General features: G+C 40.2%; 3 protein-coding genes and 1 long non-coding RNA gene across 5 annotated transcripts in view; 3 read left to right on the top strand and 1 right to left on the bottom strand.

Moving 5' to 3' along the window:
• Positions 1-9,597, top strand: part of inpp5l (inositol polyphosphate-5-phosphatase L) — an 18,873-nt gene extending 9,276 nt beyond the window's left edge. The window contains exons 5-16 of the mRNA XM_023394112.2: positions 1,547-1,610; positions 2,252-2,355; positions 2,627-2,679; positions 4,028-4,147; positions 4,436-4,520; positions 4,622-4,717; positions 4,804-4,878; positions 5,201-5,274; positions 5,372-5,483; positions 6,039-6,107; positions 6,207-6,266; positions 7,207-9,597. Of these exons, the coding sequence (XP_023249880.1) occupies positions 1,547-1,610; positions 2,252-2,355; positions 2,627-2,679; positions 4,028-4,147; positions 4,436-4,520; positions 4,622-4,717; positions 4,804-4,878; positions 5,201-5,274; positions 5,372-5,483; positions 6,039-6,107; positions 6,207-6,248 (894 nt within the window). The 3' untranslated portion in view covers positions 6,249-6,266; positions 7,207-9,597. The remainder of the gene's footprint in view (positions 1-1,546; positions 1,611-2,251; positions 2,356-2,626; positions 2,680-4,027; positions 4,148-4,435; positions 4,521-4,621; positions 4,718-4,803; positions 4,879-5,200; positions 5,275-5,371; positions 5,484-6,038; positions 6,108-6,206; positions 6,267-7,206) is intronic.
• Positions 9,598-11,453: 1,856 nt separating this feature from the next.
• The window catches only part of nkx6-3 (NK6 homeobox 3), a 15,033-nt gene continuing 5,729 nt past the window's right edge, over positions 11,454-20,757 (bottom strand). The window contains exons 3-5 of the mRNA XM_023394156.2: positions 13,166-15,569; positions 12,498-12,667; positions 11,454-12,136 (exon numbers count right to left, since the gene is read on the bottom strand). Of these exons, the coding sequence (XP_023249924.1) occupies positions 11,906-12,136; positions 12,498-12,667; positions 13,166-13,580 (816 nt within the window). The 5' untranslated portion in view covers positions 13,581-15,569 and the 3' untranslated portion in view covers positions 11,454-11,905. The remainder of the gene's footprint in view (positions 12,137-12,497; positions 12,668-13,165; positions 15,570-20,757) is intronic.
• LOC147817534 (uncharacterized) overlaps positions 12,106-20,757 on the top strand; it is a 10,600-nt gene continuing 1,948 nt past the window's right edge. For both annotated transcript variants that reach the window (XR_015436281.1, XR_015436280.1), the window contains exon 1: positions 12,106-12,228. This is a non-coding gene — a long non-coding RNA (uncharacterized LOC147817534). The remainder of the gene's footprint in view (positions 12,229-20,757) is intronic.
• Positions 16,537-19,334, top strand: LOC111644934 (E3 ubiquitin-protein ligase NEURL3). Its single transcript, XM_023393915.2, has 4 exons — positions 16,537-16,676; positions 17,791-18,303; positions 18,397-18,534; positions 18,673-19,334. The coding sequence occupies exons 1-4, from the start codon at positions 16,646-16,648 to the stop codon at positions 18,831-18,833; spliced, it is 843 nt and encodes a 280-aa protein (XP_023249683.1). The 5' UTR covers positions 16,537-16,645; the 3' UTR covers positions 18,834-19,334.

The raw sequence follows: 20,757 nt of genomic DNA, 5'->3' as shown, positions 1-20,757 counted from the left end.
GGGGGCTTTCAGAAGAGCTGCAGGAGCAGAGGGGGCAGACTCGCAAGCATTCCCAGTACAAATGGTGTTTTGATAAAAAATCACTTGTAAGTCAATATTTTTTTATTAAACTGTGCACAAACTTGATTGATGAAGATAGGTGTTTGGCAGAGTATGTGGACGAGAATGTGTATCTGTGTTTGAGTGTGTGCATGTGTATTTTCTCCGTACGGTTTAAACACAACATTGTTACTGATCCAACACAAACTAGGCCGAATTTAGATTATTTTATTTTAGCTAATTACTAGAGAATAGTCCTTGAATCTCCTACAACAATGATAATCTTGCATTATTAAAAAGCTGAAATAACAATGTAGTTTTTTCCAAACTTGCTCCTCAGAAACATTCTTCTGTGAGCATTTTGTTTTTTGGGGGGGTTTTTTTATCGTTAAACCCTTTCAGGCTAGTTTGAATGAATCCCTGGCCTTGCCTTAACCTCGCTCCCTTAGTTTGGAAAAGTTGGTCACTAATTGCCGCTCGCTGGAGCCGACAATGGAGACTCTTCCATTTTATTAAATGAGGATGACTTTGGCACTGAAGATAAATGATCTCTTCAGGGAGAGATCTCTCATGCTCTGGCTGGATGAGGAGGGGGTGGATTGCCCAGTGGTCCGTCACGCCCCGAGCCCTCTGAGCGCCGGCTTATTTTTCTTCGGCTCCCCCAGTCACAGCGGCAGCATTGGCAGACAGCAGGCCCACTGCTTAATACCTTTTAAATTGTTTTAATTTTCTGTCTTTATTGATCTCACAGGGCATGATTAATCAGATCAGTGGAGCAGGCAGTTAGTACATTAAAAATTGTCAGCCCCATGTCAGGGATGATTGGGTGCTGAAGTGTGTGTGCTGAGGGGCAGTGCGTGGATGTGTTGAGCAGTTATGTGTTCATTTTGTACGTCTAAATTCTTTAAAGTTTCATGTGTCTTTGGGAGAGTAACGACGCACTGTGTCGTACTGTGTCGTTCAATACAAGGCTCACATTTCAGCTCACATGACGGGGGAAATGAACAATTCAATCCTTCGTCTCTCCCGTTTTTGACATCACATTTGGTTGTTTGGGTTTCATGTGGCTCAATGCTGTGAAACCACTGGGGATGGCTCAGACGGACTCTATTGTTTATTTTTTAAAAGCCTTAAGTATTTAATACTTTTATGAAGCTTAAAGTTGAAACATTGAAATATGAAAGGCATGTGTTCAGGCGTTCCATAGCTTTACTGCTTTGAAATTAAATTCTGATGCATTTCAGATGAAACTTATGAAGTTGTGTTCGTCTTTTTGCTGGACTAAACATGTCAGGTTTTTTTTGCTTTGGTCATTTTCTAGTGTTCTTTGCAGCAGGTGTCTGAAAGTAAAGGGGTGTTTTGTTTTAGTATGATTGCACTTTTTTGATGTTTTACTTTGAAAGTCTTTCAGCTGAAACTGATCTTGCATACTGTCACGTGTGTTGATCCCAGATGCGTTTATCAGATACTGTAAGATTCATGTTGTTTATTTCTTGTCTCTCCACAGGCTCTGGGGAGCATGTACTTCATCCACAAGACACTGAAAAACATCTACCAATATGACTTTAATGGTAAAAACTTTGCTTCTTACATGTGACATTCATATAGATTTTAATAGTTTTGTTATTCGTTAACTTTATGATGCTTTTTTTTTCACCTTAATGAACAAAGGAAGGAGTAATCTACGCACTCCTAAAACAGACTATTTAAGCGCTCAAAGTAAACCACTCCCCTTGCCTCCTGTACTTTTTTGGTAATGGCTCATCGATATCTACAGTGGAGTTAGAGCAATGTTGCGCATGATTGGCAAGATTCTTGTCACTTTTTTTAATATCAAGAATAGCAAAATCATTTCTCTGTGTATAATGGCAGTTTGATGGCCACCCCACCTGGCCAGATATTTGCAAAGAACCTGAATTTAAAGTGGAGCTGTTATTTTCCTGCTGCATAGTCCAGTCACGTTAGGCGTGAAAAAGCTCCTCAGAAAAGCTTATGGAAGAACCATAAACATCCTGGAGCTGCCACTCGCTGTGTGGACCAAACCGATTGTTGTTCGCCAAACGCAGTCTAATGGCTCGCTTATAGATTCTCTCATCACGTATGCCGCTCTGATGAGGTTAACACCAGTTTATTGATTGCTGTTTGCATGTTTTCTCACTCTTTTACATGTCACACCCCTCTCCCCCTCCCTCTCTCTGCCTCCCTCTCTCAGTTAAGGATTTTAAAGCGGTGTCGGGGCAGAACAAGTACGTGGGCTCTCTGGCCGGGGTCACCACAGTGGAGAAAGAAAAATTCCCAAAGAATTTCTGGCCTGATGTGAGTATGTATGCATGAGTGTGCATCTGTGTATGCCTCCATTTGTGTGTGTGTGTGTGTGTGTTTGTGTTTGCAGGTGTGGGGAGGGGTACGTATGGGCCAAAGGGAGATGTTGGGACAAATGAGTCTACTGGGGCTGCAGGCGCTGTCTGCCCGCTCTGACAGGGAGATGAGACAAATTATGTGGGAGAATCAATAATTATCAGTTTGGCCCTTCAAAGACACGACTCGCTGCTGTTTACTGACTCACTCTAATTTGTCTCTGTTGCAGTTCAAATGGTCCAGAAAGGGCTTCATGAGGACCCGCTGGATCATACACAATCAGTATGTACTGTGCACTGACCTCACCTTGATAAACCAGTCAGGATGGGACTCAACTCACTTTTAGAACAAATGTGGCACTGTTGTGACCAGACAGATTGCGCCTTAGCAAATTTGAAAGCCAGTGCTTTCATCTATGTTGGATCCTTGATCAACAACATCAGCATTCTCAGAAACGAGTTCTCAAAGAAGGAAAGAATTAAGCAGAAATTATCTGTCAAAACAAAGCTTGAGAGCTTTTGCTTTTGCTTTCCATCTCTTTCATCTCGGGCGAGGGCTGAGTGAGTTTTGCTTTCTATCTATGTGTCAAAACAAAATTTACCTGGAGTTCTGTTAAAAGCAAAGCTCACTCAGGTATTTTTGCTTCAGGTGAAATTGGAAACCAAAACAGAGCTAAAGCAAAGTAGCCAGTCATTATCTTTCATTTGGATCTGATTCCAAATGAAAGATAATGTTGTTTCATACATGCTGGATGTGTATGTAGGCACAAGTTCACTGTTTCAACATTATAATGTGGTGATATGTTAGTGTTGCTTTTACAACTTGTTTCTGCTGAACCCAGGGAGCCACAAATATCAGTGAATGCAACTTAAGTTCAAATATTAAATGTTCACTAAAGAAAAGCATCTGTAGAAGAACTTCACCTATAAAATATAAAATGTAATCAGTAAATACCTGACCAGACATTTGATACCCACCTTTGATTATTGACAATTGGTACCAAAAAATAGAGAGGTATGATATCCAGCCGTTTTTGTGCTGATCCACGTTTTCATTTAATTAGCACTGAATGTATCTTTGTAATGTATATTCTGAATCCACTGACACTGAACTAAATACAGCCCGGAAATGAAAGTGAGTAAAACACACAGTGCTGCTGCTACAGTCTGTGTTTTCAGAGAACTGTAGTTACTATTTGCTCTGCCGTGTTGTTACCTGGGGGTCATAACAAAAGGAGCCCACAATCTGTGTGCCACAACATCATGATGTGAGTCAACAGTGCTCGTATGTTGGAAGCACATTAATTGTTTTCCAGTGACAGCCAAAGAAAAGCAGTAGCGCTTGGCACAAAAGACAAATGTGCTTGTTTGTGGACTCAGCATTAACACGAGAGCACTCACTGATAAGAACGCTTCTCATAAGTGACACCTGTGTTAACCACACATGCACACGCATGCGTACACACTCACACACACACACACACACAAACACACACACACACACACACACACACACACACACACACACACACACACATACTCACCTATCAGATGTCAGGCTGTGATTCACTTCCTCCACCTGTCATATATCACTGTATTTTGCCTGTGTTGTGTGTGTGTGTTCTTCACAGAGGTCTGGACCTGGTCAATGTCCACCTGTTCCATGATGCCTCCAACCTCACTGCCTGCGAATCCAGTCCTTCCATTTACTCAGCCAACCGCAAAAACGCTCTCAGATACGTCATCAACAGGTCAGATTTGCAGCCGCACACAACCACGCAAAAGCATCTGACTGTAAAACGCTCAAAGAGACAGAAAATATCCACCGAGTTAAACCCAAAAGTACAATTTAAGACTTGGTTAAAAGGCTGTTGTGAATGGAATTGGTCCGATAATGTCCGAGCTAATATCATCTGCTATCAAACAGCCTTTCCTCTCCTGTAAACAGGATGTTTCATCATATTTATGTGAATGCGTACACACCCAAAGTAAAGTTTCATAGAAATATAGAGCCAAACATCTGTGTGACTTCCTTCCAGGATATCAGACAGCCGCTACACTCCTCTGCCTTTCTTCCTGTTTGGAGACTTCAACTTCCGCCTGGACACACTTAGTCTGGTCCAGGTAACAACTTTACTTCCTCCTGAAGCTCATGTGATGAGGATGTTTATTATCCTGGCATTTTGACACAAACCCTCCCTGTGTGTCTGTATTTCTGTGAGCAGCATCTGTCCACCTCGGCAGATGTGCAGACAGTGAAGAAGGACAGCAGTAATGAAGTGGAGAAAATCATCTGCGAAGAAAAAGACAATGACCACCAGGTGGTTAAAACTATCAGTTAAAACATCAGCTAATGTTTTACTTTGAAGTGCTGCTTTCACTTGACTTGTCTTGACTCGTTGTGCAGGTGTTGCTCCAAATTGAGGAGAAGCTGTTTGCCTATCTGCACCAGGCGTATTTCAGGGAGGACAACGTCCCATCAGTGAGACCTTTCACCCACACAAACCCCAGCAGCTACACAGAAACTCTGCAATGTGACTATAACTGATAATACAACAGGCTGCTTAGCAACAATCTGGCATATCTTCACAGTTTTTAGATTAGATCTTATAAGCGGAAATAAAGTCCTAATAATGACAGTACTGTAAATACAAAAGCTCGGAAGTAAATAAAACTGAGATAACAGTGACAGCAAATGGGCCTGTCGCCCATGCCAAACTTGTACTCACTCACATCATGATTGTTTTTAATGTGTTTAGTGATTTCCTGTTTTGCCCTGATCGTTAATGGCCTCTGTTCCTCAGCTTTTGAAATATGACAAAGAAGTTGCAGTCTTTCATGATGTTATCAGGGAAGAGGACATCAAGTTTCCACCCAGGTAAGACTCCTAGCTTAACTACTTGCTGGAAACATGCTGTGTAAAACCTCCCAACTCCTAACAACTTTGCTTTCTTTCCCTCTCGCATCCTCCTCAGCTACCCCTACAGTGAAGAGTACACTAAACCGACCCAGTACATGAACACTCGCTGTCCGGCCTGGTGTGATCGTATTCTCATGTCGCACACTGCCCAAGAATTCATCCACAGGGTCAGTCAGTGTTTACTGTCATAACTTTCTGCATGTTATCTGTTTGCAAAGTATACTCTGACCCGTATGTGTATATATATATATACAGGATTGCAACTTCTTAATAGGTTATTTGTTGTCAGATAAGGCTAAGTGGCAAGTGGCGCTTTCTAGAGTAGAGTAGTAGAGTCTATTACAAGATTGTCAATTATCTTAAAAGATAACCAAGGGTTTATTTTTAGTTAGTGCATGACCTGAGCAAATGAAGCACCCCTTGTTGTCCTAGTGTTAGAAATAAGAAGTAAAATGTAATATCAGACATTTCACTCTAAGCAAAAATTGAAATTTGTGCTAACTGCTGAAGTGTAGTATCTGTGATTAGCATCATGCTGTTGTTTTCAATGTGCGACAAAAAAATAAATATTGGAAAACATGCCTGTTTGTGTGTAATGGCTCCGATTTGAACAGATTTCTTTTTTAGCATTGTCATCATATCGTCATGTCGCCTCAACATTTACTTTGTCCTTTATTTTGTTGCTCGTCCAAATGATATAGATGTTCATTCTTCTTTTACAGAGAGATGACGATGAGAGGGGCGTTGTTTACGACACATTGGGCCCTAACGTCTGTATGGGAGACCATAAGGTAACAGTTTGAGTAGTATAAATAGTATGTACAAGGTGCAGTCAAATAAAAGCAGCCATGCAGACTAACTCTGGTGTGTTTCTTGTGTTTTCTCTACAGCCTGTTTTCCTGTTCTTCTCACTGAAGACAAACGGCCATTGACTTTGATCCTTCTCAAAGGTAAGAGCATGTGCCAGTGAGTGTGTGTGTGTGTGTGTGTGTGTGTGTGTGTGTGTGTGTGTGTGTGTGTGTGTGTGTGTGTGTGTGTACTGTCCAGCACGTGGAGGTGTAGCTGTGTCCTGTGTTGACTCCAGAGGGAGGATTCAGAGTGTGAGAGCGATCACAGTAATCTTGCTCCGGTCCCTGGAGAGCCATAACCCAGGCTGGCCCAGTGGAGTCAGGATATGAACTAAGATGAAGTGCCTGCGGGACACAAGCGCTCCTTTGTGTCCAGTGTAGTTGGAGCACAAGCGATCAGCACCTTTTACTGATCTATGTCTATTGAATCCTCTCCACTGTCACTGTGGCTACACACTAAGTGCATTGCCGGCCCGCTTTTCATTAATTACCATCTGGTCGGTCGGAGGGAGAGACATACATTGTGCTCGACAGCATATTGGCATTTTTACGGCCGTGATTTTGTTTTGCTGCCGTTTAAATTTATTTTTTACAGGATGGACTGTTTTTTCATGAGGGTCCCTCTTCACAGGGCTGCAAAATGATGAGTTGCACACAACGAAGCTACTCCTTTTGTGTTTGACATTTTGAGGCAAAGAACAAGATCATTCCAGTGCATCAGTAACTTTTTGTTTCTAAGGCTACGTTTTAGCTCAAACGGAGATGTCTTACATCATATATACAATGGAAGTTGATAAATGGGGTAGACATTATTCATAATCCATGTGAGCAAGATACAGTGTCTCCACCCACTGCATCCTGCATCTGCACTCTGATCTACTTGGAGAAAAAAGACACATTTCCACACTGGTTGAATCAAGTCCTGCTGTAGATCTACTCTCATTTCTGTACTTTGGATTCTGATGGTACACAATGTATGGTGTGTGTGTGTGTGTGTGTGTGTGTGTGTGTGTGTGTGTGTGTGTGTGTGTGTCTGCTGCAGGTCCCATCCTTGGAGCTCCGCCACAGTATCAGTACCAGAGGGTAATCAGCACAATGGTTACCAACTACAACCCACCCGCCGCAGGCCTCGACTCAGTTTAACGCACCATCCTAACATAACTGGTTTCTCACATCTGCTCTCGCTGCCACACACTGTCGACCACAGCTTTAGTGACTTGAGCACAGATTAATCTGCAGCTGTCATGAATTTCTGAGGCAGTTTTCCTCTCACTCGCAGACGTCCCCTGGCCTGAAAACCCAGTCACACTGAGGATGTTCCTAGAATTCCTGCTGTGTTGTTTTTTTTTTTTGTTTTTGTTTTTTTTTTCAAATGGGACCAATCAATGATGTAAAGACTCAAGTGTGTGACTCTGGACCAGGCCCTTTACACGGACATGTACATGCATATGCAAAACCTTCTTAAATTTTTTTATTAGTGTGATTGAAGCTGTTGACTTTTTGAAAATATGTCTTTTATTTTAGGCGGTGTCAGACAAACCACAGGCCAGCAGATCACAAATTTACTCATTCCTCATTGGCCCTAAATAATTGATTAAATCTCAACAGTTAGTCAGGCCACACTGTTGCAACTGAACTAGAGAGCTTCCACTCAGTAAATTTTAACTTAGCAGTTGAATTCAGCCAATCATAATCCAGTATCATGAAACACAGTGTAAGTAATGTGTAGCTAAAGATTTAGAAGAGTATTAGTGTTATCATGAGGCAGAGTGTATGTAGAGATTGAATCATGAAAACTAAACAATATGGGATCTTTAATATCAAGTATTGGACATAGGTCCTACTGACTACATGTGTATGCATTTATTTTGTATTTGATGCCATTTTTAGTTCAGGTATTTATTTTGTTGAAGTTGTTTACTATGACTGTAAGCAGCATTTCACACCAGAGGGAAACACAGTAGAGGAATGCTGCTATCTCAGTTTCCTGTCCACATCTTTGATCAGATGTCCTCTGTAGATAACACCTTGAAGAATTTCTTACTGACATGTTGTTTTTCATACATGTGGCTACTTCACACACAGCAGCTTTAACTGTGTCAGATGTGTCCTGATCACATAACAAATTCAGTTTCAGAGTGGATTTTGATAAAGTTTTTAATACTGACATTATTTAGAAAGGACACTAGACAGTCTTAACATTTTAAAGCAACAACGAACCAACCGCAGCAGTCTAGTCTGTGTATGAATGCTGTGGCAGGGGGCTGAATTTATGAACAGAATCTTTTACCCTGTTAAATTTATAAAGACATTCTTTCTATGAACCAACTTTACATGTATACCAAGTGCTTTATTCCACAAGCTGCAACTCAGCAGTCCTCGGTTTGTCGGTTTTAGCTGTCTTCACTCAGTGAAAGTTATCTTTTCAGTTAATCACACAGAAATCTGTTCCACCCTGTTCTGGTTGGCATCAACCTTATTTCATTGCCAAAAGAATGATGCTGTCGGCCTCGTGTGTTTACGTCTAACTGTAGTTAGGGAGTGTGGATGTTTGATTCACATGGCTTCACAAAAACTTCACGAAACCCTGCATATATACAGTTTATACACACACACACACACACACACACACACACACACACACGTGCACCCACAGACAACACAAAGGTTGTTTTGGATTTGTTCGATTCTTGTTGCATTTTGTTTCTTTGACTCGTAGTCTCACACTGTAGCACCAGCGCTGTAATATATTTTTGATGTGTGGATTATCAGTTTGATTTTGTTTTTCTTTCGCTGGCTTTAACAATGACCCAGAGATTTAAAATATGTTTGTGGTTTGTTACTTGTTGTATTTTGATTTTTTTTGTGTGTGTATGTGTTTTGTGAGGGTTCTCTTGTCTTAAACAGCTTGGTGTTACAGCACTCAGTATATATTCATTCAAAAGTACTTTTTCACGCATAAATTCACAAGATATTCATATTAAGTTTGGACTCATTTGTACAGAGGGATTCGTTATAACAAGCTTAAAGTGGCAATCTCAAACAGTTTCATTTAAGTAAGTGTCTTTTCAGTCGCTATCTGTTGCTGAGTGGAGTAACAATGGAGATTGAGCCTATGACCCACTGATGAGATTATATAGAAGTCTTTGCATTTTACAGTTTAATGAACTCGGTGTCTGGTATGACAACATTGGAACATGAGTCACTTATACAAATGAGTGGTTCAAACCTGATAATGAAACTGTGATCTTTGAGATTGCAACTTTAAGACTCAGTGATGCAAACATCAGAAATAAACGTTTAGCAGTTCATCGTTGACCAGTCCTGGGAGTGGGGTTGGTTACATGGCCAGTATCACCCTTTGATGAACTCTGGTCCAACACTACAACATTGTGATATTTCACTTTTGTAAATAAAATATTACCCTCATCTATATGTTGCGTTATTATTTATTGGCTTTAGTGTAAATACGTTTATGTTGCAACACAAAGTCAGGGATTTTAAGATTGACCTCTTCGGCTTTTGGGAACAACCATTACAACTCGATTCAGTCAGGCCTTTCTGGGGAGCACTGAGAGAAAGATGTGACCATGTCCATCTACAAACTCATTGTCATCATTTCCCACATGAAGCTGATGGACCTGAAAGGCTAGGTAAAGCACTGCATGCCACAGGGTGTGTGCTTCTATATGCAGCTGCCTTTCCAGTTACAGCTGATCGTAGCTTAACTGATCTGAACTGGTGTTACGTAAAAGTTGCAAGAAAGAAGTCAACAGATTATACTTTTATTATTGTTCTTTTTATATTATAGGTATACACTAATGCTGACTTTTTTTGCAGGTCAGATTGAAGTAATTTGGACCAGATTCATGCAAAATAAACTCACTAACGTAATGGAAGGTGTATATTACTTTATTTCTGTGTTATGCATTAAGTTTCCATAGTTTTCCAGATTTCAGGCATGGATTGAGCTGCACTTATATTGAGGTAGAAGAAGAATTACATCTAAAACAGAGGCGGTATCAAGGCTGCCCTCTAAAGCTGGAATGGGCTGGCCATTTTGTTCAGACGGAAAGTCTTCAAGGGCCGACAAATCAAGTGACTGATTCTAACCTTTATTGCATTTCATTTTTGTGTTTGGTTTCAAAGAGATGAATCCAGATTTATAAAAAAAAATCGCTGACAGCAGTGTGTATTTGCCTCCTGAAAATATATATTTCACACAGATTTTATAATGCAGGATCACTTTTAAATTTGTGCTATCATAGCTCCAACATGGACTTGAGTAACAGTTACTTAATGACAGAATACATTGTTGGTACACACCAGCATATTTTGTTGTCTTCGACGTGAGTGTCTCTGCAGCATTCCTCGGTTTCTCCTTTGACAGACTCATCTGGCCTGATGTCAGCTGCCTGAACCAGATGGAGTCTGAACTCACGGAGCTTAAATGGTGAATGAGCTGCTCTGCTGCTATTGATTTTATGTTGGAGTGGGTTGTGGGGGTCATTGTCTTCAATTAAGCCATACCACACTGGTAAATCACGCAAGATTCGACCTTTGACCATTGCAGTTCTCTTCAGCTTTTGTTCATTTTTGCTTGCTGTTTCATTTTAACTGTCACTTGGCAGCAAATACAGGGACAGAATTTGAGCAAATGCAGCCAAATAATGTTTCAGTTTGTATTTAAAAGTAAGAAATTAACCACCAATTTTGATAAATAATCCACAATCAGGTGTTTTTTTTTTACTTTGTCCACCTTAACATTTTCACAGTTTCAAAGGTAAAATAATGAAAACATTTAACTTTATTTTAACCAGCTTCAAGTCAACATTGAGTTTCAGCATGCAGCAGAATACTATATTATACTAGATAATAACAAGGAGCCGAGGCTGTTCCCTGTAAATGTTTCATTATCTAATTATCTACTCTGCACTGATTTAATGTAAATAAAAGTGTATCCCTGCCTTTAATCAGCACATTATGCATTATAGCAGAAGTCTCATGTAGAGTCTGCACCAAGAAAGTGAAATTATATAATTTAAAAGCAAATTCCCCAGAAATAGTGGTCCTAAAATTACTCTACATACAGATTTATCATTGTTTTTTATGTTTAAAAGAATTTTCTGAATTTCTGATCGTAGAGGTAATGATATTTGCCACATTTAATAGCAGCGAGTACATTAGGTTTAATGGTGATTTAAGGAAGATTCATTAAGTTATTTTACTTTTCAGTTTCATTTTGAAATTCAAATAATCACAAACGACTTCAGCTGTTCAAAAAGGGTGTCAGGTTACTCTCTTGTTATTTATTTATCAGTATTACCAATAGCATCATGCAATTTTTTCATGTATTTTTCCTGTGTTTTTACAAAATGAAGTGTATGACACAACTCCCCCCCCCCACATATCAGTGTAACATCACACAGGCCAAAGATCATTTCTTACAGTAACTTACAAAAGTAAACAACTTTTTTTTTTAGCTTCATTTTTTCAGCCTCTTTGTCGCTGAACCTTCTTGCTGCTCTTTCGTCGGACGAGCACAGATGACCTTTGCTGAACATGCGTAACTGCTTGATTAAACGTTGTATTCAAAACTAAATATTTTCATTTAATCATGCAGGTCTGCTGAGAAGCGTGTGTGTGTGTGTGTGTGCGTGCGTGTGTGCGCACGCGTGCGTGTGTGTCTGTGTGCGCGCGCGCCTGTGTCCGCGTGGCCGGGTAATTCGCACGTGGTGTTTTCAGACTTGGTGCGGCCCGAGGCGCAGGACAGAGAAAGCCCTGCGGTGTTTGCGCAGCAGCAATCGGATCTTGTCGTCGTCAGAGTCCGGGTCCAGAGGCTTGTTGTACTCCTCGTCCTCCACCTCGTTCTCCGAGGCCTCGCCGCCCTGCCCCGCGTGGCTGGCCTGCGTGGAGCTCGGCTCTGAGGCGCTTTTCTTCCTCCACTTGGTGCGTCGGTTCTGAAACCACACCTGAACACAACAAGGTTTTGTTCTTACTGTCTGTGACTCATAGCAGACAGACAAGTAATTAACATCATCCATGACCCCATTTCTGAATGACGGTGAGTGTCCTGCTGCTGACTTCCTTATGTGGAAATTACACTGATCCAGAAGTTTGAGCTTTTTCTATTGTAGATAATTAAGTAAATAAACGTAATTATTGTAGCACCTTTCAGACCAAGACTAACAAGGTATTCAGGTGCACATAAAACCAAAAGGTACAGCAAAAACATAGAGAAATGAAACTAAAGAAGAAGCCATGTGTTAAAAAGTCATCACACAAGGAAGAATCATTTTAAAAGCCAGTATATGAATGTGCTTTAAACTTTACCTTAACTTGTGATTCAGTCATTCCCAGAGAATAAGCCAGTCTCGCTCTCTCAGGCCCGGCCAAGTATTTGGTCTGCTCGAATGTTTTCTCCAGAGCAAATATCTGATGTCCACTAAATGTTGGTCTGGTGTGTTTCTTCCTGCCGGACATCTCCCCAAGAGGACCGCTACCTGAACAATATCAAAGCAGAAAACATTACAGACATAGACATTTGTTTAAACAAAAAAAGGTGTCACAGTTTTTAATTTAGACATTCTGTGTCATGTTTATTCTCTAGTCAGAAACTGTATTTGCTGCTCATACCCTGAGTGTTGGACTCAATCAATTGAATATTATTGTTTTTTAGGGTTATATATCATGTAGTGTAATATTTACATTAATAAACACAGTTTTATGCAGCATGATAAACATAGCAACTACATATTACCTAAAAAATAACATTTGATAGATGTTTGACTGCATGTTTGAAATGACCAATCAAACCTTAGATATTACATTTTCAATAAAACACTGATCTAACATCTTATACAATGTAAGGATTGTCAGTGTTTCAGAACAATGGAAAACACAGGTCAAATCAAGAGGTGAGTCCTCACAGACAGACGGAGGGGAGTTGTAATGTAATGATGGGCTGGATGCTGAGCCCAGGCGGCAGTGTTCAGACTCACTGTTGGTGCACTGCTGCCTCCCTCCTCTCCAGTCACAGCCGCTCTCAGCCCAGCAGCTCACACTGCGAGCCTTAGTGGGGCACTCGCCACCCGGCTTGGAGAAGCCACTCAGCGAGGAGTTGTAGTCTCGGTTATAGTACATGGACGTGCTGGTGACGGAGGGGCCGAACCCCCCCATGGTTGAGTACCCTGACAGCAGGGTGGTGGTGCCCGTGGAGCCCACCCCGACCATGGAGCGACTCAGGATGTCGCTGATGCCGTGAGGCGTCCCTGCCTGCAGATGGCTGTTCAGGCCCGGGTTGAGCTTGTAGAAAGAGTTGGGCACCGAGTACTGGCACACCGGTGCCTTGAGGTCCGAGGAGAACTGGTTGAGGCTGTTGTTGAACAGGAAAGACCCCTGGATGTTTGGATCCATGGGAAGTTTGTAACTCTGCCTCCAGGTCTCAGTAACACATCCAGTAAGATCCAGACAAGAAAAGACCTCTGATGGGCCCACGAGAAGTTCTCTCACCCACAGGTGATGTCTGGATCTGGGATCACACCCCAGATATTCAAATAATTATGAGCAGTAATGGCAATTTTAACAAAGTCCCTGGTGTTTGCCAAAGTTGCTACCACATCAGAAAACGGTGTAGCAGCAGATAAACGCTTCACTCTCGCCCTTCACCTCTTCTCAGCCACAGTGTGGTGTGTGATAGCTCCATAGCTGAAGTTTTGGTTGAGCCCTCCAGACACAGATGTTAGTGTGCTCCTAAAGACACATGCCTCCTGCCGGCTCTCTCCTCAGAAATCATAAATAAGCAGTATCTGGAAATGGAGTGGCACCTTGATAAAGATAGGCCACATTAGAATGCAGCCTGGGATTGGCCTGGGTCTCACTGCTTTAATGCCGTTCTATTGGCTCATCGCTGAGAGCCAAGCCTTTTATTGGAAGGCAGCAGATTAATAGTGTTTTGAACAGGTGGAGTGGGAACAAGTTGATTTTTTGATGGCCTGCCATGTCTGACCAAGTGTGGTGGAGCTGAGGCAGCTGGAGTACACAGAGGAGGAGGAGGAGGGTTGCTCTGTTTCTGGTTTAATACTGATGACATGGAGATTTGAAACAAAAAATTCTATTGTTTTATTGCATATAACATAACCACAATCCAACTCAAACAAAATCTGCATTTATGCACCAGTTAAAAGATTGTATATATGATTCAGTTCATGGATAAATTGTCTGAAACCCATTTGAAGTATGAGGATTTTATTTGTCAGTGGTTACTTTTCTCCTCCTGTTCCATGTTTTCCAGACATTGTGGTAACGGTCTTCAGTCAAAGCACCGTCCTCAATCAAACCCACTCTGAACCTTGATGATATAAAGGGCAGCAGAGAGTAAAATGAATTTAGTTTTCCACCTTGTTTACGGATCCTCTGATCTTCATTCATCCGGTTATAGCTTACAGGTTCAACATGGCAATAAACCACTCCTTTCCTCTTTGATTATAATATGACTGTCATAAATGTCTCATACTAAACCACGGTAGGTTTTGGTTTTAGAAAATATGAAAGTATTCAGACGAAACAACAGTTTCATTTTAACCATTTGAGATTTAAAAATATCTGTATAAGTCTATATTAAACTATACTGATTGAGGAAATAAATTATCATAATTTATATGCGAGAATAATACTCAAGTAACACATATAGTTGTTACAGTGTATAATTGCTATTGGATTTCAACCTTGCAAACATTTGTAGCATGTGTTGCCCAGACAACACAGTTGGTTAAACAGGTTGATATCAGGCAAATACTTAAAATCTTACTATATATTTGCATTTATTCAAATATTAAATATATCTTGGCAGGAGAAGTTGTGGTTTTACTGCACCTAATTCCACTTTACTTTGTCGCACGAACATATGAACTTGTTAAGATGTCTTATTATACCTCACATGAATACTTTCAGTTTTGCAGTTGATAATATTTTATGGTTTATTTTTAGGCCCTGAACTGGTGTGAAAATGAAAGAGATTTTCTTGTGTACTGCACTTTTTCTAATTTACAAACTGACATATTTTAATTACAGGATGTGTACAGAATATTTCATTTTTTTATGAAAAGAGTAAAAACAGCATAAATGTATTTTTTAGTCCATTACATGCATAAAAAAACAAAACAAAACACCATTCCCATATGGTTGTAACACCTGTAAAAACACACATACACTGCCGATATATTGCACGTTGGTATGTCAAGTGTGGCCAGCAGTGTCCGTCATGGGAATTGTGGAAATTTTGGGGGAAAAATCATGTGTTCAGCAGTAACTTTCCAAGAGTGATGATCTTTCCATTTATGGCCCATCCTGTCACATGATCCTGGCTGCCGACCAGTGGGGACTAAAGACATGACTGTCTGTTTCCTGTAGAGGGAGACAAAGCTATTTTACATTCTTGTTTCATGATTAATTATTTCCTACTGAGTACATTTTAAATTATAGACGTTTGCATGATTCATCACTCAATTTCCTTCCAATCCACAGAACCATTTGGTGAAGTGATATCTAATATTTTGATTAGGCATTTTCCATCATATAGTAAATCAGGTGACTTTCCCAGTGTTTCAGTAAAATGAAGCCATATTGCATTGCATTTTTTAAGGAGCATATTGTACTGAGGCTTTGATAAAATGGCAAATATTTGCTATATTCACAAAGAGGCACTTCAGCAGAGAAGGAAAACAACCAAATCTGGTCACTTTGTACAAAGTGTCAGTATTTGGTATCTCAACAGAGAGGGAGAAAATGCATCTGATTTTATAGTTAACACAAGCAAGTACAGTAAACTGATACATGTAAGCTAGTTACAGTACATACACTGTGAAGGTTACATACAGACTTACTATCTGCAACGTCAAATATAAGCACCACCACATGAAGAAAAATTACAATTAGATTTAAGTTGTGTGCATTTCTTTTACAGTACATCATTGCCTCAAATATACTCTAAGTGATGTATATTTTTTGAATCAGTTCAATTTTGTGCACAGGAATAAACATAAACGTGTCTGCGTGACCTTCAGCGTAATAAACACTGACAAGACACTGACAGATAATGAGTGATTGTTTGTCTGCATGAGAGCAGGACTCATGTTTTACTGCTGGTTTTATGGTTTTGTGTTTACAGTTTGCTGTAAATGTCTAAATGTCCTTGATTTGAGAAGAGACCGTTTCACATAAATTGGAAACTCCTCACCAGGAAATTAATAAAAAAGTTGGCACCGCCTGCCTGCTTTCAACTTCAGGAAAATTTCCAAAGTTTGGTTCCTCCCTCAGGCCGTCCCTTTCCACTCTCCACGTGATGTAGGGAATGTTTGTGTTTTGAAGTCACACATGCACCATGTCTTAAAGCCAGCTAACACTCCCACTTCAAGACAATTGAAGCAAGGTACAGAAGTGAACACATCTTCTCTCAAGACTCAAGGAAACTTACAGTCAAGATGGTGAAGGACGGAGACAATGGGAACTCTGGTGAGACATCTTTCTTTGGTCTTTAATCTTTGCAGAGAACTTGATATGTCACTTAACATATCGCTTTGAATATCATTAAGATACGTTGTCAATCAAAATTTGTCATGTTGAGTTGTCACCAAAAACCGGAATAAAAATTTAGATTTTATTAATCAACTAAATATATAAATTTACTTTCTAAAGCATTTTTTACCTTTTAATCTTAAGCAACAAAACTTTGATGATTATGGTGTATTAGTGTTAGTACCATTATTTTTCTTTAGATGTAGTCTGTGTAAAAGCTGTGTCACTATCAGTTATGGTCATTATTAAGATACAAAACAGAAGCAAGTTCATGCTCGGGTCTGTTATTATCAATACTGTAAAACAGATGATTAGCAAATGAAGAATATCTGCATGGGGGAGGGGGTCATGATTTATGAGCTTTTCTGTAAAGTGTGACGTGAAAGAGAAGAGTTAAGCAGAAACTATAAGTTGTGGTTTACTGGAAATGTGCTGGGATGAGTAAGAGGCTTTTCATACGGTAGCAGGTTTACCATACTGCTGCAGATGTGTGCGAGTCACACCGAGAGAGTTGCTCTCTGGATCAGCTAGTGGTTAATCATTCACTGCTACAAGTGCTTCAAGATACACTTTAATTATTAATCTGAATTATTTCAATACTACATGTTTACAATTTTATAGTTGTGCAATCTTCAACATTAACTTTATTGCAAGTGATTTATGTTGTATATGGTCAAAATAAATAAAATATATATATTCACACTTATTTACAACAGTTTGTGTTTACTGGATTAGGTATTTGTGAGTTCGCTGGTGGTAATTCATTTCACAATTTTCATTAATAGTATTAAACATAAAGAAGAAAATTTAAAGAGGAAAAGAGTCTACGAATTCACCTCCTATGGTCTCAAATGATGCACAATTTCTGCTCAAATTTGCAGAACAGTCTATTGTTTACTACAGTGCAGTGTTTTCTTGTTTGATTGCCGGTTGCACATGCACATTGTTGTTGTGCAGATATAATCTAAAAGATTGGACTGGAAAAGAATTCACTGTATGCAAATATGGCTTGCACATCAAGATTCACAGTTTTGGTTTTGCTCTCTTGTAGCTGTTGAATCAGAGACGCCACACAGGTGCAACCTGCTCTGCCTCGGCCCTCTCACCTTCCACAGTCATGCTGTGGGAGACAAGGTCCGCCTGAGCCAGGGGTGTCGACTCGCAGTGAGGAGAGAGGGCACGTTCAGAAACGGTGTGGTGTTCAGCAGCCGCCCAGTGACGATCCACGAGAGGATTCGTCTCAGGGTGGAGAAAGCTATGTTTTCGTGGCATGGAGCTCTGCGTGTGGGCTTCACCAATGTGCCGCCCACAGCCAGATCTCTACCTCTGCCCTGCTTGGCCATCCCAAACCTCACTAACAACCCCGGGCACTGGGCTGCTGCTGTGCCTGAATCCTACTGCCGAACCGGTTCAAAGCTGGAGTTCTGGGTTTCAAGTGGTGGCAGCATATATGTCCAAAGCAACAACTGCCCGAAGCACAAACTACTAACAGGAGTGGACCTTAGTCAGCCACTGTGGGCAATGATAGACATCTACGGACAGACATGCTCCATTTTCCTCCTGGGTCAGTTTACTATCATATAACCATGGTGCATTTGTTTGGATGACTGTTAAAAAAGATGAAATGATTTAAAACCTCTCTTATTCTTTGCTGCAGGCTCAGAGAAAAAAGGGCTGGTTAGCACTAGAAGATCCTGTCCTGCACCTGAACACCTCACCTCGCCGGATATTAACAACCTCAACAACTTGATCTCTGATCTCTCCAACATCTGTCTTGACAAGAACATCTCAGCAGGTAAGAAAGAGTCCTTCCAAACAAATTCCCTCTGATTTCCGTGTTCTGAACATGTTTATCCACAGAGGAGGAGGGTGTCATCGTGTTTGTGTTGAAGTTATCAGTCTGGTAATTAAGATTCCTCTCTTTTGATCATAGATGAATACTGTGTGGTGTGCATGGAGAGAAAGGCAGGAATCACTCTGCCTTGTGGCCACCGGTGTTTGTGTGACCACTGCAGCCCCAGAGTCCTGCAGGAGATTGGAACCTGCCCACTGTGTCGACACGAGATCAGAGCTCCATCAGTGGAGGGCAGATGAGTCTCTCTGGGGCAGCCTAAACTCCGAAAGAAACAGGAAGTTGCTGAGTGACTGCAATAAACAATGCATCATGAGCGGGACCTATTAATGTGTCCTTGTGTAGCCCAGTGGTTGGGGCGGTTTTTGGGGTGTGGCCACAGTGACCCTTGCCGAAACCAAGCCAGGAGCCTTTGTGACATGTGTCCAGCTCTCTCTTCCATAATATGTAAATGCTGTACTGAGATGTTTGTGTGAAGACATTGGAGTATTTATATCTGATTATGGAAAAGGAATGGTGAAAAAAGACTTGAAAAATGAAGAAACTGCACATTTATTTTGTTTGTTAAATAAGCGTAAAACACGTTGGTGAGGACAATGTATCTATGTAATATAGTTATAATATTTTCCCTTGATTGTAAATCTTAAATCAATCTTTATTTTTGTAAAGTTAAAGTTTGAAAATTAAGCTTTTATACTATTTGATCATGAAAATGTTTAAAAGAATAAATTATTATGACATGACGTTAGTCTCCTTTCTATTATTCTTCTCATACTAGTTGAATGTATTGTTATGATATTTATTGTGAAATGCGAGTATGATACAAATTCCTAAAACTTCTGTGTCCATTAGCTTATAAAGTTGATACCCATCCCTTAACGTCATTTATTAAATGAGACTTTTGTTGAATTAATGCGAGAATTTGACAAAATAATCTCCATTCAAGTTCCACTTAGTCACTTGTTCCACATTTGAGTAGAGACTGTTTTGTTTTCTGCTTTTTACAAGGTCAATGATAAAAGCCCAAAATAAGAGCATGTTATTCGGTGGATTTTGGAAATGCAAACTAAATTTGTAATTTTGAAAATAAATACAATAGCAGTACGTGACAGAAATCACGAATCTCTGCAATCAGAAGCGATGACCTATATACTGCAGATAGACCTCAGATGAGTTTAAACTTGCAGATGCTGATCCTTGCTCATGTGCTGGTTACCAAAGCTTGAAATGACAGTTAGTCACTCATCAAAGAGACTCTCATCTGATAATTTAACATGAACTCAGTCTTTACATATTTTGTTATATTTGCAACAGTAATGTTGCAATGTTTTCACAGCACTCTGCAAATGTGAAAGTACAACACCAGCTAGGTTTCATTATGATTTCTTTACATTGCATGTTATCATGGCTGCAGAGCAAATCATTAATCTGTTTAAGATAAACCATTATAAAGACACATGTGTTTGTAGTTTGACCTTGAAAACCAAATGTGGCTAATGGTGCAAAAAATTAGTATTAAAAGCTTTTTGTCACTTCTTCACTTACTTTTCTTTGCAAAAGTGACCTCCGCCGCCTGTTGTGGGACATGATAGAGATCTATGAGGGAGCACGCTCTATTTACTTCACCTTTGGGTGACAAGGTTCATTTTCTGTATGTCAAAGAAGCTTTTTTCACATGTGAAACCTAAGCGCAATAATATATATATATATATATATATATATATAACAACAGATCGAACTAATAACAGGTTTTGACCTCTGCCGCCTGTTGTGGGCCATGATAGAGATCTAAGAGCGAGCACGCTCTATTTACTTCAGCTTTGGGTGACAAGGTTCATTTCTGTATATCGAAGTAGCTTTTTTTCCCTTTCATTTATTAGCTTGACATTTCACATGTGAAACCTAAGCCCAATAATAATCTGAATATATGACAGAATGATATGATTCATCTCTGACGCTCCTCTCACTTGATGTTGACAGCTGCTTCAGTGTGGAGCTGAATGCGCTGAAGTTAAAGAAGCCTTTCATGAAAGCAGCAAACACATCCCTTGTGTGGCCATGGAAACCCTAGCATCACGATTGATGTCAACTCTCAGCATTAAATATCAAAGAGAAAATAATTCATATGGTGGTATATACTGAAAGCAACAACTGCACGAGGCACAA

This window comes from Seriola lalandi, unplaced genomic scaffold (assembly GCF_002814215.2).
Source record: "Seriola lalandi dorsalis isolate HSWRI2012SDOR001 ecotype SW California unplaced genomic scaffold, Sedor1 jcf7180002054945, whole genome shotgun sequence".
Classification (NCBI taxonomy): domain Eukaryota; kingdom Metazoa; phylum Chordata; class Actinopteri; order Carangiformes; family Carangidae; genus Seriola; species Seriola lalandi.
This window is presented reverse-complemented; position numbering and strand designations above follow the sequence as displayed.

Coding starts and splice junctions, on each gene's coding strand:
- LOC111644934 (XM_023393915.2), top strand. CDS start 16,646: ATGGTGAAGGACGGAGACAATGGGAACTCTG. Junction 16,677..17,790: donor CGGAGACAATGGGAACTCTG/GTGAGACATCTT, acceptor GCTCTCTTGTAG/CTGTTGAATCAGAGACGCCA. Junction 18,304..18,396: donor ATGCTCCATTTTCCTCCTGG/GTCAGTTTACTA, acceptor TCTTTGCTGCAG/GCTCAGAGAAAAAAGGGCTG.